This window comes from Sminthopsis crassicaudata, chromosome 1, assembly GCF_048593235.1.
Source record: "Sminthopsis crassicaudata isolate SCR6 chromosome 1, ASM4859323v1, whole genome shotgun sequence".
Taxonomy (NCBI): Eukaryota; Metazoa; Chordata; class Mammalia; order Dasyuromorphia; family Dasyuridae; genus Sminthopsis; species Sminthopsis crassicaudata.
The window spans coordinates 350,189,777-350,209,876 of NC_133617.1; the positions used below are offsets into that span (position 1 = coordinate 350,189,777).

The window sequence follows — 20,100 nt, forward strand, 5'->3', positions numbered from 1 at the left end:
GCACAGAGATGTTTATAGAACCCATTAATACTTAGAATATCATACACAAAAAAATTATTGAGAGAAAAGAAGGGCAAGGACAGAGAGGGGATACTCATCCTTAATGGGCAAGAGAACAATGGCAAGAGAACAATGATCAACCAGTGAAAAGGACTGAGAATGAATGGTTAAACAAGCAAAAGAAAAAATAATATTCTCACAGAAGCCAGGAAGATAAGAATATCCATGAGGAAGATGTGATCAACAGTGATAAAACTAGAGAAATAAAAATGATGACTGATAAAAGGCTACTGGTAACCTTTGATAAAGCATTTTTTAGTTAACTAAAAGGTTTGGAAGATTTCCAGCAAGGGTTTTTAAATTAGGTGAAGAAATAGAGATCGATATTAAAATCTTTCTAGGATTTTGGCTAGAAAAGGAAGGTAAAAGAATACTAATATGAGAGAATACAGTTCAAGTGAAAGTTTTTAAAAGATAAAAGAGACCTGAATATGTTCATATATATCTGGGAAAAATTTAGTGTATAGAGACTGGAGGGAGAAAATGATGAGAGTTAGGTAAGGGGTAACCCCTTTTGGTTCGGCGCAAGGACACATAGTTAAATTCAGTCTAGTGATGGCGCAGAGTCCCCTGTAAAGGAATTTACAGGCTCGAAAACCTAGATTGATAAAAAGAGAGATGATACAGTTCATCTGAATTAGGAACACTTGTCCTAAAACCAGGGCCTTCTGCAAGAAGGAATAGTGACAGACTAATATAGAAAACCTGAGAAGGATATGAGGTTTTTGTCCAGTGCAGCTATGGAAAATCTGGTCACAAAAGGAAGCATAAAAGGGTAGTCATAGAGCAGAGTTAAGATTGAAATAGGGATAGAGATGGGACCTACAATTTTGCTGGTAGCAGTTAACTCTCAATTGAGGACATTCTCTATTCCAATGCAGGCCATTATCTTCTCTTCTATTTAAAGTTGGAGTTACCTAGAGTACTAAAAAGTTAACTGAGTTGCCCAGAGCCACCCAGCCAATGTGTTTTGAAAGTAGGATTTGAAACTGGGGTTTCAAGGCCAGCACTCTATTACTTAACACCTCAATGTCAAGAAAAGTTAACAAATGTGTGGTAGCCTCACTGTATCACTTTCTTTTTTTTGTTTTTTAACTAATTTTAGTAGTAATAATGTTCCTAATCACATGTAAAAATAGCTTTCAGCATTCTTTTATTTTAAGATTCTGAGTTCCAAATTCTATTTTTCTCGCTTCTTTCCTTACCTCCCTCCTTCCCAAGACAGCAAGCAATCTGATATCCAATATATATGTACATTCATTCTTAATATATTTCCATGAGTCATGTTTGGAGAGAAAAAAAAACAAAACAAAACATAGTCTCCATAGTTCTTTCCCAGAATGCCATTGTGTGTCACTTTCTCTAGCAGGAATAAGTAGAAGCAGAGAAGGTGGGTAGAAGAGTAACCCAGGGTTGTGGTTTGTTAAGATATGAGCAACCATGATTTTAAAAAGGTAAGAAATTCAAGAGTATAAAATGATACTAGAATCTAGACTGGCTAGTTTAAAATTCCATAAACAAAGCAGTATGATATAAAAGAGCACTGAATTGCAAGCCATAATACCAGGGTTCTAAAATCCTGATCTTATCACTAAATAGTCATATGACACTTCACTTTATAATCACAGCCATTAAAATGCAGAAGTCAGACTAGACATCTCAAAATTCCATCATTCTATATGACTTCTGATTCAGGTCAGAGTTGAGAGTGAGAAAAGATTGTAGTATAATGCATGTCCACATGGTCAGTAGCTCAATGCTGTCCTCATTCCCATCCCATGCTTCTTGGACCAATGGATGCAATACCTACAATACCAATGCTCAGTTCTTATTCATGGGCAACAGACACAGATATAAATGATCTAATTTCTAGCTCTCTTACTTCAAATAGGTTGTCATTTTTGTCAATCTTTTCACTAGTTTTATGCCAACTCCCCCATTGTTTCATCAGTGGGGTAATAGATATATATATAAATATATATATATATATATATATATATATATATATATATATATATATATATATATATATATATATATATATGCACACACACATACATAAATATACTTAATGACAGATATTTGCAGTACTGGAGAAGGAAATGGCAAATACTTTTTAAAATTGAACTAAATACAAAATAAGAAGAGAAAAATTAAGATAGCAAAGGAAAAAAATTTCGTGTGCCCAGCAGGGTATCATAAAGGATTCAAAATATAACAGCAAATTTCCATTTCAAGAAAGTATATCCAACAGAAGAAATTATATTCATGATTATACATCTTTGTTTCTTGTAGGTTATTTTTTGTTCTCTGCTATGTATTTTTTACTTTATTCTTTTTTCCCCTTTAAAATCCTCTTCCTCCTCCACCCCCCTCACTTCTCCCAAGCATTCTACAGTTAAGCATACATATCTCATAAATTTATCTCTGGTACTTCTCAAGTTCCTGTCCTCTGGGGCTCAATAGAACAAACAATCCTAATCCTACAAATACTTGAACACAGTTAAGTCTTCCGCTCAGGTTAAATATTCCCAATTCCTTCAATTTATACTCATATGTAACAATTATAGGCCTTTCAAAGGTTGTCCTCCTTTGGATACTCTACCTAATTGATTGTATATTAAACAGGGATGATCAGAATGAACATAATACTACACAAGTTGTTTAAGCAGGGCAAATAGGACAGCTACTTATTCTTAGAAGGTATCTTCCTTTTAATGGAGGTCGGTGCCACATTAGCCTTTTGGCTATCACACCACACTGTTAACTCACACAGAGCTTGCAATTCATTAAAATCTCCAAATGTTTTTCTAACCATGTTTTTATCTTATATTTGTGAAGTTCATCTCTTACTCTCATATCAATCTTCATATATCTTGACAAGCTTAATCTAATAAAATGAAATTCATTGGGAATATATGTGAAGATTGATACCTTAAGCCCAGCAAGCCGTGCTTTTAACCTTGCACAAAAAAGGTCCTTTGCACACTGCCTCTAGATGATCTCAGCATCAGCAAAGTCCCAGAATTGAGATTTATGATTTTAACTATTTAGCCCAGTTTCCGGGGGATTCTCACCTGAAAGCTAGAGCTACAGCTAACACAGTGCAGCAGAAAGTGATCAATCACATTTTCTGATATTCTAACAATTTTAAGTGCTAAGTAAACTGAACAGGTGCTGCACTCCTGTTTCTGCCACTAATTTTGGTTCTGTATCCAGCTGAATGACCCTTGAGGATTGAGACAATCACAAGGCTCATTTAATAACTTGGAGACTGTTCCCATGGGACCCAAAAACACCTGTATTGTCCTAAAATTGTCTGCCTGTCATGAGAACTATATTCTCAAGACCTAAGAATGAGTGGGTTGTGGTCCGGCCTTCTGTGGTTTCATGCTTAAAAACCTACCCCTGCCAAAAGTCATGCGCCTTTCTTCTGAGGACATCTTCTGCCTGTATTTTCCTCACTTTTAAAATTGAACTTGTTTGATTTCTGACTGTCCTATCTCTAGCATGCTTTGTACAGCTCTAGCCACTAGATTACAAACTCCTTCTAGTTAACAAGCCTGTACTCTAGTTTGTCAGGAATTCTGCCTTCCAGACTACTAGTTATGCCTCTTAGCTTTGAATTATTTGGAAATTTGAGATGTGTTCTCTGTGCGCATAACTCCTAGGGCACTCCAACACAGACCTCTTGGTTAAAATCACAATGAAAAATTACTGAGCGAGGTCATTTAATTATTTAATCCACATCTCTCTATCTGAAATGAATGAAAAAGCATTTAAGTATTCACTGTGAAAGTGCCGATCATATCCGAATTCTATGGATACAAATGATGTCCCTGTCCCCATAATACCAAAGAGATAGCATCTATCCCTCCTATCTCCCTCCCCAACACCAAAATCTTAACCAGGGAAGGAACACATAGGAGGAAATGGTGGCTAGGGAAAGGAGTTTCTGGTCTGGAATTATCTCAGGAGTTTTCAGTAATCAAATGACAATACTCTCTAGAATTGATTATGAAGCCCAGAGCAAGAAGTAGAAAAGGGAGTGAGAGCAGGTGAGGTCCTGCTTGAAATCTCCTATCTTCATGATCACTGAGCAGAGAAGTCGCCATGCATGAAAGGTGACACGCTACTAAAAACATGACTTGGATGCTTGCTTTGGAGCATCCTTTCACAAAGAAGAAAAAAGCCTAAGGAAAAAAAATTACAATGTACCCCATGTGTGCAAAGTGACTCCACTCGTAGGCATGTACTCTAAGGTAGTATAAAGAAAAGCATCAAATCCACCAAAATATCTACAGGAGCATCTGCAGAGTAACAAAGTGGGTGTCCATGAGTGCCAATTATAATGACCAAGCATGGATCCTGAAGAAGAGAGATGAGTGCACCCTGTTTTGCACATGCTCCCTGGTCTGCAATGTCAGATCCTACTGGGCATATTATTGGTCTCTGCAAAATACAACAGATTAGGAAATAAAGATGACGTAGGGAAAAAAGATGTTAGGTGACGTATTATTCCTCTTTGCAGAAAACACATTAAGAAAATAAATTATTGTTAATAGAAAACATTAATTGATGTATTATTATTGTTCACTGCAAAAAAAAAAAGGTGTTAGGAGATAAAGGAGTAGTAAGAAAAGACATTTGTATTTTGAAAAAATGTATTAAAATGTTATTAATTAACGCTAAAAGCAAATTAGGAAGTAAGAGTGAGGCGGAAAAAATTAGTTAATAGAAGTGTACAGAAATGGAGAAGCCAGCCGGAGCAGCCGGCTAAGCGGGCGAGGTGGGAGGGCCTCGTGGGGCGGGGCTCTGACCTGCTGCAGCGCAGATGCACCTCCACGTTGATCACGGGTAACTCCGACACGCAAGGAAGCGCCTGCTTCAGGTCCCCGACTGCCTCGTCCATCCCGCCGCCTCTGGGGGAGGAACCCGGGGAGAGAAGAGCGAGCGGGCGGGCTCCGGTCAACCCCCCGGCACAAGGCTGCCCCGCCCGGCCCGACCGGACCTCGCGCTGCCCAGTCCCGCCTCGAGCCCAGCCGCGCCTCGCGCCGCTCCCCCAGTCCCGAGCCCCGAGCTCCGAGAACTAAGTGAGGCCACTCACACCGTCCGCCCTAAGCAGCTCGAATCTGCCGCCAGCGACAGCTTGATCCCGCGACCCGGAACTACTAGCGTCGTGCCCGCCTCCCAACCCCGCGGGAGGAGGGGTCACTTCCGGTCCTCGCCCAGCGGAGCCTGGGCTTTCCCCCTCCCTGCCTCTCTCCCAATCCCCGCGGCGCGGAGGGAGCCCGAGGGGCGGAGAAAAGAGCCAAAGAGCCGGAGGAGGAGGTGGGGGGCAGGCGGGCAGGGAGGAAGGCCGCCTGGGGGGGAATCGGCGCCGCCACCTTCTCCTTGCCTCTCCCGGGTGCTGCGGGGGGCCGCGGGGGGCGCCTGAGCCCCCCGCCCGCGGCGGCCTCCCCGCCATGGGAAAGAAGCACAAGAAGCACAAGACCGAGTGGCGATCGTCGTACAACGGTGAGAGCGGGCCGGGGCCGTGATGCGGGAAGGGGCGTAGAGTGGGGGAGAGATGGATCAAGGGGGGGGTTGTCCTGGGATGGGGCGGCCGGCGTTCTTTCGGCGCGCTCGCCACAATGCCGGCTTTGTGACGACATAGGGGCCCGGGATTCCAGAACCCCCGGGGGAGGGGCGGCCCGAGCGGGCTCCCCGAGCCTCCGGCGCCGCGGGGGGACTCCCCCTCCCCTCGCCGAGCACGTGACCTTGTTTGGAGGAGGTGCTTGCCCCGGGGGGCGGCCCCCAGAGGCTGGGGGGGACGAGTAAGCCGGGGGGAGAAAGTACGAGGTATCTGGGCGGTCGTTTCCTCGGAGAACTGGAATGGCCCCTCGGCCTCCATCCAAGCCAGCTCCTCGCTTTACAGATAAGGACACTGAGGCCCAGTAAGGGGCAATGACTTGTCCAAAGTCACTGAGGCAGTGAGTTTTCTCCGCACTTCAGTGTTTATTGATTATTGATTGATTGACTAGATCTTAAGCTCCTTGGAGGCAGAGTAACTTCTGCGTTTTTGCTTAGCACAGTAGACTAGCACCTAGAAGTTTAATAAATATTTGTTGTATTGAATTGAATTGTAATACATTGTGCCAGTGCTTGTAGAATTTCCGTGAGCGTCTTTCTCTTAAAATAGGGTGTCATCCCCAAGTAACTGTAAGGCGGCACTGCCTGTACCGGATTAGATGGAACAGGTGGCTTTGCCCATATTCTAGGTTGGTGTTGCTCACATTCGGCTCGTGGCATTCATTGCGCCTTACTACACTTGCTACTTTTCCTAAGGATGGACGATTTGGGCTACTCCTAAATTCTGAAGGTCATTGCTGCTGCGTTTGAAAGGCTGAGAACTGAGCTCCAGGGATTCCTTGATTCAGTATTTTACTCTTGCCTTCCGTTTGCTGAGAAGATTTTTTACAAAAGTCCGCTCCTGTGGTCTAGTTGTTGCTTGTGGCTTTGGCGATTAAACTGTTCCACCTGGTAGTCAGTCTGGGATCTCGAGTCACAAGAGAAAAGGGAGAATTTCTTAGGAATTGAGGAGTGTATTTTATAGCCACTGCTCTGTTCTGTGGCAGTGAAATCCCTCTAGATCAAGACTTTTTTTAACTTCCCACTGGCAACCCCTTTTTGTCCAATAAATTTTTGCATGACCCCAGGGATGCAAATCAAACATTTACTGAAAATAAATCATAGTTTTGTGACTCCCACGTTCATTTAGGAGGCCCCATATGGGGTCGCCAGCCACAGTTGAAGCTGAGCTCTAGATAATAACAAAATGTTTCACTGTGTCCTATTACCTTTCCACATCATATTCCACCTATCTGGACCTGCTATCTTTTGGTTTTTCTTTATAATCCAAGAATGATATATAGCAATGCCTTTGTTAAAATAAACAAAAACCTTGTAGAGGTTAAGTGACATGTAGTGGTAGCTCTTGCATCTACTTTCTTTCTGTTCAAGTGGCCCTACAGAGCTCTGAGGCTTTCTCTCTCCGTCTTTAGTTACTATCCTGGATTTGCTCTGACTTGGGGCTAAACCAAGTAGGGAGACATGGTTTTGCAGACTTTGTGAATATCTTTATTTCTTCTTCTCTTTAAATGGAGAAGAAATTCATGTTCTTTAGCATCTAGGGAGGCCCCAGTGATTTTAAGATAGGCATCATAGGCATAGAGGTAAAATGCATCTTAGAGGTCATTTTAACTAGCTTCTTTATTTTATGTAATCATAACCTTCATATGGGAAAGAATTGTATACTTTATCTCTCTGAACTAATTTTATCTTTATATAGAAGTCATTATTGATTTGTTTATTGTAAGAACTCCCTTATAGTTAATATCTCCCTATTGATGATCTCTTTAGAGCAAAATTGTAATTATTTTCTAAGGTTGAACTCTGCTGACAGACCAAGAGGAAGGAAAAAAATGTTACTGTAATCCTGGCTCTCTGCTAAATTTCGGTGTTAAAGACTGTATAGCTAGTGAAAACTGGTTGTTTCTCCTTCCCCCCTGCACACCTAATTCCTTTTAATAATTAACATTCTAAATTAGGACTTCTTAAAACTTTTTCACTTATGAGTTCTTTTTACCCAAGAAATTTTTATGACACTCTGTATATATACATATAGGCATATAAAATAGGTATACAAATCAAACATTTACTGATAATCATAGTTTTTTGATCCCCATATTCAGTTACCTTATACGGGGTTCTAGACAAAACTGGCTTATTTGTTCTTCCCCCATATGACATTCTATCTTCCCATCATTTTTTTTTTTTTTGCAAAGATATCCCCTCTGCTTAGAATGCTTGTTTGCTTATCTTTGCTTTTTGTACCCCCACTTAGGGTTCATTTCAAATGTTATCTCCTACAAGACTTTTTCCGAGTCTCTCTAATCACCTGTGTTCTTCTGACTCTCCCCAACTTTTAACTTATTTTATATTGATTTTGTATTTATTTACCTATGTACATGTTGTTTTCTCCCCCAAAGTATATAAGCTGTTTGAGGGGCCCTATTTAGTTTATCTCTGAGTCACCATTGCCTAACACTACATTGTACCTAATAGGCACTTAATAAGTTTGTTGAATTGAATTTTTATCATATTCTGTCAAAAATCTTTTCCCTGTAACTTTGCTGCATCGTATCTAATTCTGCCTTTGAGAGCTAACTTAAATAAAATATGTTTCATGTCTTCCACATTGCAATCTTTGTGTCTCATAGAATTCTCCAGACCAAAAGTCATAACTCTGTCCCCTGTGACCTTGAACAAGGCATTTAGACTCTCTGATCTTAGTCATTTCATCTACAGAATAATGTCTAAGCTCATTTGTCAAGTGGTCTCTAAGGTTTCCTTCACCTTTAAATGTTATGTTCCATGTTTCTTCAGTTGAGATCAATTCTTTGTTCTAAGTCTTCTCACTTTTCTTTGCCACTCTAACTCTACTATGCTCCAACTTATTGGTGACCTCTTTGACATATAATGTTTAAATGGGGCACAAAACTCCAGATGTGGTCTAACTAGATCAGAGTATGACAATATTCACTTGGTCTGTACATTTTACAGTATAAAAGTTTGGCCTAAATTGCAATAGCTCTTTGGGCTGCTTTATCCTACTCCTGAGTCTTTGAGGTTGTAGTCCACTATAAATCTCCAAAGGCCTTTTTTTGTTAGTCAAACCTTCCTAATTTCTGTCTTTTTTGTAATATTTTTTGAGTCCAGGTATAGGACTTGATACTTAATTTAACCAGGTTCATGATCATTGTATTAATTTTTAGCTCAGTATTCTAGCCTATCAAGAGTCTGTTTGAAACATGATTCTATAATCAAAGGGAGTTCTATGTATCATATTGCAGATTTGATAAGCTTGCCTTCTTTTTCTTTGGCAAATTGTTAAACAAATCAAATCAAATAATCACTCTGTGGAACCCATTGGTGATCTCCCTCCATGTAATGTAAATCAGCTAATCAATGAGTCTTTGGCTCTCCTCAACTTTTTTGTCTCCTAAACTAGATGTTGTGTTGATAACAGATTTTCCCTACGTTATCTTATATTTTCCCTTTATTTTGTTTAACCATCACTTCTTGCTTTCATCTCTCGTGACCCATTTAATATGTATGGGATTGCCTGTCATCTAGGGGAGGGAATGTAGGGAGGGAGGGGAAAATTTGGAAAAATGAATACAAGGGATAATGTTGTTTAAAAAAAAAATTACTAGTGCATATATACTGTCAAAAAAATTAAAATTATGATTTTTTTTTTTCCCTGAGGCTGGGTCACACAGCTAGGAAGTGTTAAGTGAGACCAGATTTGAACTCAGGTCCTCCTGAATCAAGGCTGATGCTCTATCCACTGCGCCACCTGGCTGCCCCTTAATTATAAAAAAAATATAAAAATAAAAACAACTAGTCCAAGGGGGCGGGGAATTAAAGTGACTTTTAGGTCACTTGCTTTTATACTGAGGGCTCTTGGGCCCAGCACTGTTCCTTTTGTGCTTCAGCATGTCAGTGTGCTAGGTTTGGTATAGTCCTGCACTTTTAGCCCCTCTTTCAGGGTCATTGCCCAGTTATCTGCTTTTATGCCAGTCATTCCAGATCGGTGGCATCTGTGGTGGTGCAGGGAGCACAAGCACAAGGGAGGAAGAAGGCAGGCAAGATTGCTGAATGCTAGTACCCTAACCAGCCTTGCCATTTCAGGCTCGGCCTAGCCACAACACCCTCCCTTCCACTTCACCCCATCTCTAGCCTGTGAGGAGTTTGGAGTAGAGAGCTATCAGGATGTGGAAGGGAGAGGAGATAACTGCCGTCTTAGAAAGGTAGGAAAGAGTTTGTCAGCTAGACAGTACTTCTCTAAATAAAATCTTTGCTGTGAATTTTAAAATTATTTCTGTAAAGAATATTTATTTTGTTTTAGATTATGTAGACAAGCCCTTGGAGAAGCCATTGAAACTAGTCCTTAAAGTTGGAGGAAGTGAAGTTACTGAGCTCTCGGGATCAGGCCACGATTCTAGTTATTATGACGACAGATCAGATCATGAGCGAGAACGTCATAAAGAAAAGAAAAAGAAAAAGAAAAAGAAATCTGAGAAAGAAAAAGAAAAGCACCTTGATGATGAGGAAAGAAGGAAAAGAAAGGTAAGGAATGCCTGCATATGCCATGATAATACTGTCTTTTCAACATCTGGAAATGTCATCTCTCCATTTTTATCAGAATTTTTTCTTCCCAAAAATGTTTTCATAGAAACATTTTTTTAAACTACCTACTTGAGCAAGATAATCTTGGCATCATAGATTTAGAACTAGAATTGATCTCAAGAGTTAATCTGACTTAACCCCTTATAGATGAGAAAACTGAGTCTCGGCGAGATGAAGAGGATTGTGTCCAAGATCATATAAGTAGTAAATGGCAGAGCTAGTTATCTCATTCAGCTCCTCTACTTCCACATTCTTCAATATATTGTTAAATTATCTCTCTATAGTATTTTTCCAGAGGAAAGTCTGTTCCTTCATATTAGATAAAAGTACCTTGCTTTTATCATTTGTGATGCCAAATTAAGTTTCCTCAGAAAGAGTGAATTTCTGTTGAGTTTCTGGATTGAGAGTTACATAGCTTGGGATCTATTTAATTTAGAAACTGCTACTAAAAAAGAGATCTTCAAAGTCCTACATGTTTATCAACGCCTCAAAAAAGTAAACATTTACTGAGTTTTAGGGTCCTAGGAAGTTTTGAAAATTTGAGGCTTTTCTTGACTTAAGTGTCACATTTAGAACAATTGCTGGGTATTGAGAATAAGGAGGGACATTGAGACTAGTTAAAGGAATGGATTTCTCTTACCAGAATATTTTTTCCTCCCCCAACTGATGAAATCATGTCCTTTAAATTATATCAATCCCAGGTCAGCCATTTGAGGTTAATTATTCTTAAACCTCACTGCTACAAATAGTCCTTCCCTTTACTTTTTAGGAGGAGAAGAAGAGGAAGCGAGAAAAGGAGCATTGTGACACTGAGGGAGAGACTGATGACTTTGATCCAGGAAAGAAAGTGGAAGTTGAACCACCTCCAGATAGACCAATCAGAGCATGCCGAACTCAACCAGGTAAGAAAGAAAGATTATATTTCCTTCCATTATCAAAAATATTTCTCAGAAGATATTTTTCTGGTACTCGTTATTTTCAACTTAGCTTTGACAGTGACCCAAAATGAAGAGAGAAGAAAAAAAATTCCCCAAATTCCTTTTTCTCATAATTTTCTTTTCAGTAGATTTTACCTAAACCTGACTAAAAGTAGAATTCGTGCAATCTTGTCCCTCTTTCCAGAAGGGAGAACATTTATGATTGATTTAAAAAAAAACAATCAATAACCTTTCCTGTCCAGGTCAAAACTTTTTTCATAAAAAGGAATGAAGTCCATTTTTTTTTTTAATGAAATGACCTTTCAAAGTCACCTGTGGAATTTATAAAATATGTTTGAAAGGAAAAGCAAGCTGTACACAAAATAGACATTTGAAATTCCATATACCTTCCTTTTTTTCTGCCCTACTTTGTTATGGAAATCTTATTATATTTGACACTTATTAACAAACTGATAGCATTTAAATAATAAAATAATAAGCATTAATAAGTCAAGTTAATAAGTATTTAAGATTCTGTTGTATGCCAAGCTTTTATCTTGGGTCCTCTCTTTCTCCTATACTATTTTACTTGGTAATTTTGGCTTCCATAGTCTCAATTGGCATCTCTTTCTTGTTGATTCTCATATTTACTTATTCGATCTAATATCTCCTAATCTTCACATTTCACATTTATAACTGCATAGACATCTCAAACTGGATGTTCCATAGACATCTTAAACTTAATTTAATTTAAACTTGAAATTCATTTTCTTTCCCTTCATACCCACTTCCTTTCCAAACTTCCCTGTTACTGTCTAGGGCACCATCATCCTCCCTGTCCCCCAGGTTTGTGACCTAAATGTCATGCTCCATTGCCTATTCTCCATACCTATAATCAAGCTGTTGCAAAATTCTGTTGATTTTATCTTTGTGTTATCTTTTATATATGCCCCCTTCTCTGACCTGCTACCACTCTAGTTGGATCCTTAGCATCTCATCCCTTACTATTGCAATAGCCTCTTTATTGGTGGTCTCCCTGTCGCCACTCATATGTCAAATTAATCTTCCTAAAGTAATGATCTGACCATATTACCTTCTCTCCACTAAACCCCCCTTCTATCTTTCCAGTTTTATTACACCTTATTTGCTCTGTGATCCAGTGATATTCACCTTCTTGCTGATCCACACAGGAAATACTATTTCCACACATCAGGCATTTTTACTGTCCTAGGTTTTTTTTTTTTTTTTTTTTTTTTTTTTTTTAAGTCCTAGTTAAAAAGTCCATCTTCTACTAGATTTTTCTGATTCCTTTTAATGCTAGTGCTTTCTCTCTATTGCTGATGTCTAGTTTATCTTGTCTACATCTTGTTTATACAGTTGTTTGCATATTGTCTCTTCCATCAATCTGTAAGCTTCTTATAAGCAAGGATTGTCCTTTGCCTTTTTTTTTTTTTTTTTTTTTTTTTTTTTTTTTTTTTTTTTTTTTTTTTTTTTGCATCTCAAGTGCTTAGCAGAGTGCCTGGCACATAAGATAAGCTTAATATATGCTTATTGTCTCGCTCACTGACTGTGCAGCCTGCTAGGGATGCAAACCAACCTAGTTCTCAAGTTCTCGACCCTGTTGTCTAATAGGAGACAATATATAGGCACCTATTACCAAAAAAAATACAAACACATACACATGAGAAGTAGGGCATAATCTTATAAGAGAAAACTGAACATTAAGGGAGATGGAAAAGGTTTTTTATGGAAGGTAGAATTTTAACTGGACCAGAAGGAAGTAAGGGAAACCTGAAAACTGAGATGAGGAGGGAGAGAATTCCAGGCTTAAGGAACAACCAGTGAAAATGCAGAGTTAAGAGTTAGACTATCCCGAGCCAAAAGTAATGAATCCTTGTTTTAGACATATTAAATTTTGAAAAGTCTTTAGTATATCCATTTGTAAATATACCACTAGGTAATTGGTGATGCTGACCTGGACTTGATTTATGTAGATTTATGTAGGCCTTATAGTCAAAGAACTTGTCTAAAACATGAATATAATAGTAATATACAAATAAATTCAAAGTGTTATACTGTTTACCTTAAGAATTAACCAAAAGTGTCATTTGAGGACTTGAATAAGGGAGCAATTTTCCCCTCAAATTATCTTAGATTTATTATTCGTGTCATATTATTCCTCATAGTTCCCATATACCTTAAAGTCCTTGAAGCTAGGGACCATTTTTTATTTTGTTTTTGTAGCCTTTGCATCTTGCAGTCTTACACATAGTAGGCATTTAATCATTATTGAAGAGTTGGAAAGGATTATATCCCACATGGAAAAAGCTGCAAAAAAGGCACAGAGCCTTGAGATTGCAAAACATGAGTAGGATTTAGGCAAGGTGTTTAGTTTGGCTTTTGTTTTGAATGTGTGGAAGGATGTAATCTAGCCGTAGGTTGTAAAGTTAGGGCAGTTAGAAGTTGTATAAGAACTTGAATGACAAGAATAGATGTTCAGATTTTACTAAAAAGGAAGCCACTGAAGAATATTAAAAAGAATATGAAAAATTATTTTAGCAGGAGTGTGAAGGATGAGACTAGAAGGCAATGATAGTGGAAGTAGGAATACCTGTTAAAGGCTATTTCAGAATTCCAAGTAATTTTTAATAAGGGCTTGACTCTGGGATTATGGTAGCAACAATAGGAATAGAGATTTGGAAAGACATAATCATAGTCTAGTGCCCAATAAATTGAAAAGAAGGATAGATAAGAGAAATATTGAAGAGGTAGGCACAGTAGGACTTGGCAGCTAATTAGATGTAAATATTATGATTATTTATTTATTTATTTATTTTTCGTTTGATTCACCAAGCTGTTTGTAGTGCTGAAAATACAAAAATAAAAATGAAATTGTTCCTTAAGGAGCATTTTACTAGATGAATATAACATGGACACAAATAAGTAAATACAAAGTAATATAAAACAATTTCAGAAAAAGTTTTGGGTAGAATGTGAGAGCTGAGTCATAGAATAATTTAAGCCAGGGATTCAAGAAGCAGAATAGCACAGAATTTCACGTATAGGGAATGCCTGGTTCCATTTTGGAATGGAGAATTTATGAAGGGGAATAATGTGATAAAGTAAATCTATAAAGATAAATGGGAACCATATTGTAAAAGGTTTATCCTAAGACAGGGGAGCCAATGAAGGTCTTGGTAGAGAATCATTTTTAAAATTATATTTCCTTCCATTATCAAAAATACTTCTCAGAAGACATTTTTCTGGTACTCATTATTTTCAATTTAGCTTTGACAGTGACCCAAAATGAAGAGAGAAGAAAAAAATTCCCCAGATTCCTTTTTCTCATAATTTTCTTTTCAGTAGATTTTACTTAAACCTGACTAAAACAGGAGTTTGTGCAATCTTGTCCCTCTTTCCAGAAGGGAGAACATTTGTGATTGATTAAAAAAAGAAGCAATCAGATGGGAGAAAGGGATTACAATTGGGGAGAATACAGGCTTTTTAACCTCACAGAAGGGCCATATTCAATGCAAGCAGCTCCAATGTAATTGCCAGATGTTGTGGAGAAATGTAGAAAGTGGTGAATGGAAGGGACTAGATAGGTTAATTGCATGGGAGAAAGGGTTTGCTTGTATCTTTATAGATAGAAAAGGAATCAAATGAGTGCCAATGAGCACCTGGAGAGAGACAGAAAAAGAGAAAAACCTGGAAACAAAGGAGAAACCTAAGAAACCTCTGACACTACAAGAAAGTTGGGTTTGAACACATATACTGTATCTAGGTTATACTGTAACACATTTAATATGTATGGGATTGCCTGTCATCTAGGGGAAGGAGGGGTAAATTTAGAAAAATGAATACAAGGGATAGTGTTATAAAAAAAATTACTCATGCATATATACTGTCAAAAAAATTTTTTATAATTGTAAGATTAATTTAAAAAAAAAAAGAAAGAAACCTCTGACACTGAAAGGGCATGGCTGATAATGAGATTGTTACAGAACTTCAAAACCAGCATGAATCATTGGATTTCCTGAGACATGAAAAGACTAATACAGGCTTCAAAATCTGCAGGAATCTTTGGATTCTCAGACATATGAAATAATGGACAATAGATTGGTCTTGGACTATTTCTAGGACTTATGGACATATATAATTCCTCATGTTTATTCATGTTGTTTGTTTGTAATGCCTACAATATTGATGGATTCATGTATACCTGTTTCAAGTGAGATCTTTTCAGAAACCTCATCTAATTTGATTCACCATTTTTCTTTGGTTTTCATCTCCCTTCCTGAGATGTCAGGGAGGGCATGATCACCTCCTTTTTGGGGTTCTCACCTCCTTGAGAAGTCAGGGAGGGTATGACTACCCTGTGTTCTAAAACAAAAGAAAGTGGGATGTGTTTATGGGCCAGAACTCTGTACTTAAAACTAGGATTCTTACAAGCTTCTAATTCAGTGGAATTGATGAGACAATGGTTATCTAATTTAGCATGGTGCTTAATAATTCTCTAAGTTCAGTATAATTGATTTAATCTTACAACAAATAATGATTTCCTAGTGATATAATGATTGGTTTGCACTCAGTGTAGAGCATATAAGCTGAGAGGGAGAGACAGATTCATTCCATCTTCCACCTTTGTGGTGGATGGAGGCTGAAGCACAAACCCTTGGACTCAGACTCACTTCATCTCACACCACCTACATTTTCTCCACTGAAACCAAGTCCACTCTGAAGGTTATAAAAAAGCTAGCTGAACACCAGGTGAAGGAAATAATAAAGACTTTTGGACTTTTAACACCTGGCTATTCTTGCGATGAACCTGCTGAAAAGAAGGCTGTTCTCAAGAGCTCCCGGAAAACCAAACAACATTACAACTACCCACAGTCCTCTCTTTGAGTGCAAATGGATTTCCCCATCACAAGTTTATTGGAACTGGCCTGAATCACCTTATTGTTGAAAAGAGCCACATCCGTCAGAATTGATCATCATATAATCTTGTTGCTGTGTACAATGTTTTCTTGGTTCTACTCACTTCTCTTAGCATCAGTTCATGTAAGTTTCTCCAGGCCTTTCTAAAATCATCCTAGTAGGGACTTTAGTCATGCTATAATCAGGCTTAAATTGAGAGTATGAGAGAGAAAATAGCCAGCATTATAGAAGGTGACAAAAGAAATTCTTTTTTCATGAAAAAACAAGTTTAAAATCAAGACCAGCAGATTAAAAGAATATATATTTTTTCCCAATAAATCAGTGACTCGATCCTTGATTATCCTGAAGCTAAGTCCCTCCATTAGTACAGGAATGTGAGGAGTATATTGAGAGTGAAAGGAAATTTGTAGCTCAGGGATTCCAAAGGGCACATTAGAAGAAAGATAGATATCAGGGGAATTAAATTTGTCTAGGCTGCCAGCAGTTTCTGATGTTATGGAGATCCAGAGAAAAGCTTGTAGAATAAGATTAATTAGAATGTTGACTTGATGGTTATGTGCTCATTCGATCATCCCAGTGGTGCCATTTTGCTTGATTGTGATGGTTATATAGGTATTATGATAACCAACTGGAGATGATCAGAGGCCTCTGAGCTACAGTTTTGGATTGTAAAGTTAACAGATTAAGACTAAACTAAACTTGACTTTTTTGCCCTCGAAATCTGCACCGGTTTCTTAATTCCCTTTTGGTGGATTACTTGGGAATAGTGATACCAGTCTTAAAATATAATTTCATTTTTAAGCATTCTTCCCTACTTCTCCTTTTCTTTTCCCCAAGTCCTATCAGTTCTACCCCTCTGCTCATTTCCTTTTTATTCCTACTGCTTGGACTATTATCAGAATCTCCTGATTCAGTTCTGTTGTTTATTATGTACCATGTTATCTACTAAGAATAAAAATATAATTTCTGTGGTCAAGGAGTTTACATTTTATTAGGGTGGAAGTAGGGAATATAACATGTACATAGCTTTAGTAAATGAGTGATAATTTGAGGAGGAAAAACAATATTTCCAGTCTCTTCTCTCCATTCTGTCTTTCAAGTTCAAGGAAGTCATCTTCCTTATCTAATTTCATCATTTCTCTGCTGGAAAACCTACATTGACTTCTGCATGCTAATTATAAGCATTTCCTTCAAAACATTCTATTAACTCCTTTGACTAGCATTCTAAACGTCCAGGAACATTAATCAGTTTTCACTGCATAATGTTTCGTACTATTTCCTTTAAAAAACATATACACGCACACACGCACATGAAACCCTAGCCAAACTCTTGTTTGGCTGTTTCTCAGGATGAGAATACTGCTATATTTAAAGTTTTTATAAATCATTTTCTTAGAGTACATATTTCTATGCAATGATTATTAAACTTTTCTTAGTGCTAGTAGGTTGAATTTTTTTTTTTTAACATACAAAAGGGGGAAGAAATTCTTTGAATCTTATAGATTTAGTTGTAATTTAGCAGAGGAGTCATGTCAAAATACATTGCAAAGGAAACTCCTGTACATTATAAATCATGTTAATGCTCATTTAATGAGTCTTTAAAATTCATTAGAGCTCAGACTTCACTTAAAATCAATTGAGTTGATGTTCACAAATTGAGTCTGTTAGGAAGTGATACCAGAGTTGTCTGGACTAACTACATTTAACTCTGCTTTCTTTTTTTTTTTTTTTTACATTGGCAGCTGAGAACGAGAGTACCCCTATCCAGCAATTGCTAGAACATTTTCTTCGCCAACTCCAAAGGTAAATCCTGCATTTGTAGAAATAGCCAGTATCCAAAGGCTTAGAGGATTTTATGCCCTCTCAGTATTGATTCTTCCACTTTAGCATTTGATACACAGGTCATTTCAAACCAACTTTCCACTCTTGTGGGGGAGGGTAGGAAATCACTTTCACTATCATTTTGATTACTTTAATAACAAAACTCCTTGGATGTGAACCCAAGTAAAACCTACTTTTACTGAATGTTGTCTTAGTGAGATCCCATTCTACTTTACTCCAAAGTGTAAGGATAATCTTAAATTCACTTTTACTTTCTAATTCAAACCAGAGTTTTTCTACATATTGCAGTTTGAATTCTTCGCCCTCTTTTAATGAGGTATCCCTAAGTATTAGATAAGCATTAGATTTTTGGGTATAACTAAATGTTTTCTAGCTTTGAATTGAGATCCTAAGGAAATACCTGCATACCCAAGGCCATGTTACTTTACTTGGAAACCAATCCCTTCATCCTCCTTCACATGAGGAAGAGGGGGAAAAGAATGTGTGTGCAGCTTCTGCTTAGGCATCTTTCAAGTGCCAATCCTTGTCAAGACTTCCTGGTTACCTTACATATACTGAGAGTGGGTCTGAACATTTAGGCATTGTTTTTTAGAGAGTACCATGGGAATTGGTTGAAAATTTTATTTTCTGCCAACAAGCATTAAGTGTCCACTGTATTCTGATCAGTTATTTAGTAAACATTTAAGTGCCTCCTATCTGCCAGACACTGTGCTCTTAAGTTCTGCGACCACAAATGCAGATGAAAACAAAGACAGTCCACTTTAATGAGGGAAAACCACACACAAAAATAAATTGTAAAATAGGGTAGGAGGAAAGTATTCCCCTCTCTCACCAGGACCATGATGGAACGTTTCAAAGACATCCAAAAGCAGTGTGACTGGTAGAAACTGAGAAAGGAAATGTTTTAGGCAGTGTGTTAAGTACTGGGAATCCAAAGGTAGAAGTAAAACATCTCCTGCCATTAAGGAGTTTGAAGTTTAACATTTCAGGAATAAAAAGTAGTGAAATATTTATACTGATTGAAACAGTCATAGTGTCCTTACCATAGAAGATACAAGTTTTGGTTCTTTTCTTTCTTAAAATCTAACTGTTATACATGAAACTTCAATTTTTGGCCAATACAGTTGCCTAATACAGATCTGTATTTTAAAGTATTTTGCCTAATTTACAAACAGGGACTTGGGATTCCCTGGTGAAATTACAGGTGTGTTCTTCATTTTTAGGAAAGATCCTCATGGGTTTTTTGCTTTTCCTGTCACGGATGCAATTGCTCCTGGATACTCCATGATAATAAAGCATCCCATGGACTTTGGTACAATGAAAGACAAAATTGTAGCTAACGAGTACAAATCAGTCACAGAGTTTAAGGTAAATTGTTTTGGCAACTGAATATGTTATTCTAAAGCACTATCCTTTTTCATCTTTTTCTGGTTAAGAAACTTGAGTCATTCTGTCAAGTTTACCAGTTGAGAGAATTCATTATTTTACTTTTACTATTTCCTGACTACTAAACTTTCCAGTCTTTTCTCAGTTTGGAAATTGATTTTTATAATGTGCCTTAGAGATTATCAAGCTTTTTACATTTGTTACTGCATTTGTTGTGCAGCAGTTCAAGTAGATAGGAAGTAGAAATATTAACATACCCATTCATGTAGTGTCAAGTAGCATGATGAATTTTATCTCTAGATTTCTGACTTGTCTTCTCACTCTTGGACTTCTGGTATCAAATACTAATGAGGGACAAATGGATCTTGGTATGCCAGATGAAATGCAGACCAACCTCTGTGTGAGTGTTGGGTGCTGAAAAAAATGTTGCTTTAAGATAAATAACAAGACTGGTTCAAGGTGTTGGTTGTACAGCGGTCTGTGATAAAACATAAGAACACCACACTTGGAGGCAGGAAGCCCAATTTAGAATACTGACTTGGTGATCTTGGCCAAGTAACTCATCTTCTCTTCAGTTTCTCCACCTGTAATCTAATATAGTCATACTTCAACTATTTACCACCTATATTTGTGGAGGCCCACATACATATAATATATGTAAATGTAAGCTATTACTCTCTGGGCCCACATAAGAAGCAACATTGTAAGAAACAAGTTTTCTTAG

The 20,100-nt window shown here is 37.8% G+C and overlaps 2 protein-coding genes and 1 long non-coding RNA gene across 17 annotated transcripts in view; 1 reads left to right on the forward strand and 2 right to left on the reverse strand.

Annotated features, from left to right (window-relative positions):
• Positions 1-5,222, reverse strand: part of TRIP13 (thyroid hormone receptor interactor 13) — a 29,945-nt gene extending 24,723 nt beyond the window's left edge. Inside the window, exons 1-2 of one of the 2 annotated variants that reach the window (XM_074279189.1) lie at positions 5,168-5,222; positions 4,881-4,982 (exon numbers count right to left, since the gene is read on the reverse strand). In XM_074279189.1, the coding sequence (XP_074135290.1) occupies positions 4,881-4,972 (92 nt within the window). In that variant the 5' untranslated portion in view covers positions 4,973-4,982; positions 5,168-5,222. Of the gene's footprint in view, positions 1-4,880; positions 5,139-5,167 lie in introns of those variants that run through there. The other variant, XM_074279190.1, reaches the window with a different exon arrangement.
• A 161-nt stretch (positions 5,223-5,383) lies between these two features.
• The window catches only part of BRD9 (bromodomain containing 9), a 47,485-nt gene continuing 32,768 nt past the window's right edge, over positions 5,384-20,100 (forward strand). For 7 of the 14 annotated variants that reach the window (XM_074279175.1, XM_074279178.1, XM_074279179.1 and 4 more), the window contains exons 1-5: positions 5,393-5,577; positions 10,013-10,233; positions 11,063-11,195; positions 17,891-17,951; positions 19,214-19,358. In XM_074279175.1, the coding sequence (XP_074135276.1) occupies positions 5,526-5,577; positions 10,013-10,233; positions 11,063-11,195; positions 17,891-17,951; positions 19,214-19,358 (612 nt within the window). In that variant the 5' untranslated portion in view covers positions 5,393-5,525. Of the gene's footprint in view, positions 5,578-10,012; positions 10,234-11,062; positions 11,196-17,890; positions 17,952-19,213; positions 19,359-20,100 lie in introns of all 14 variants that reach the window. The other 7 variants (XM_074279181.1, XM_074279182.1, XM_074279186.1 and 4 more) reach the window with 4 other exon arrangements.
• Positions 6,153-11,053, reverse strand: LOC141549564 (uncharacterized). Its single transcript, XR_012484380.1, has 2 exons — positions 10,934-11,053; positions 6,153-6,598 (listed from the first exon to the last, which is right to left on the reverse strand). It is a non-coding gene; the product is annotated as an uncharacterized LOC141549564 (long non-coding RNA).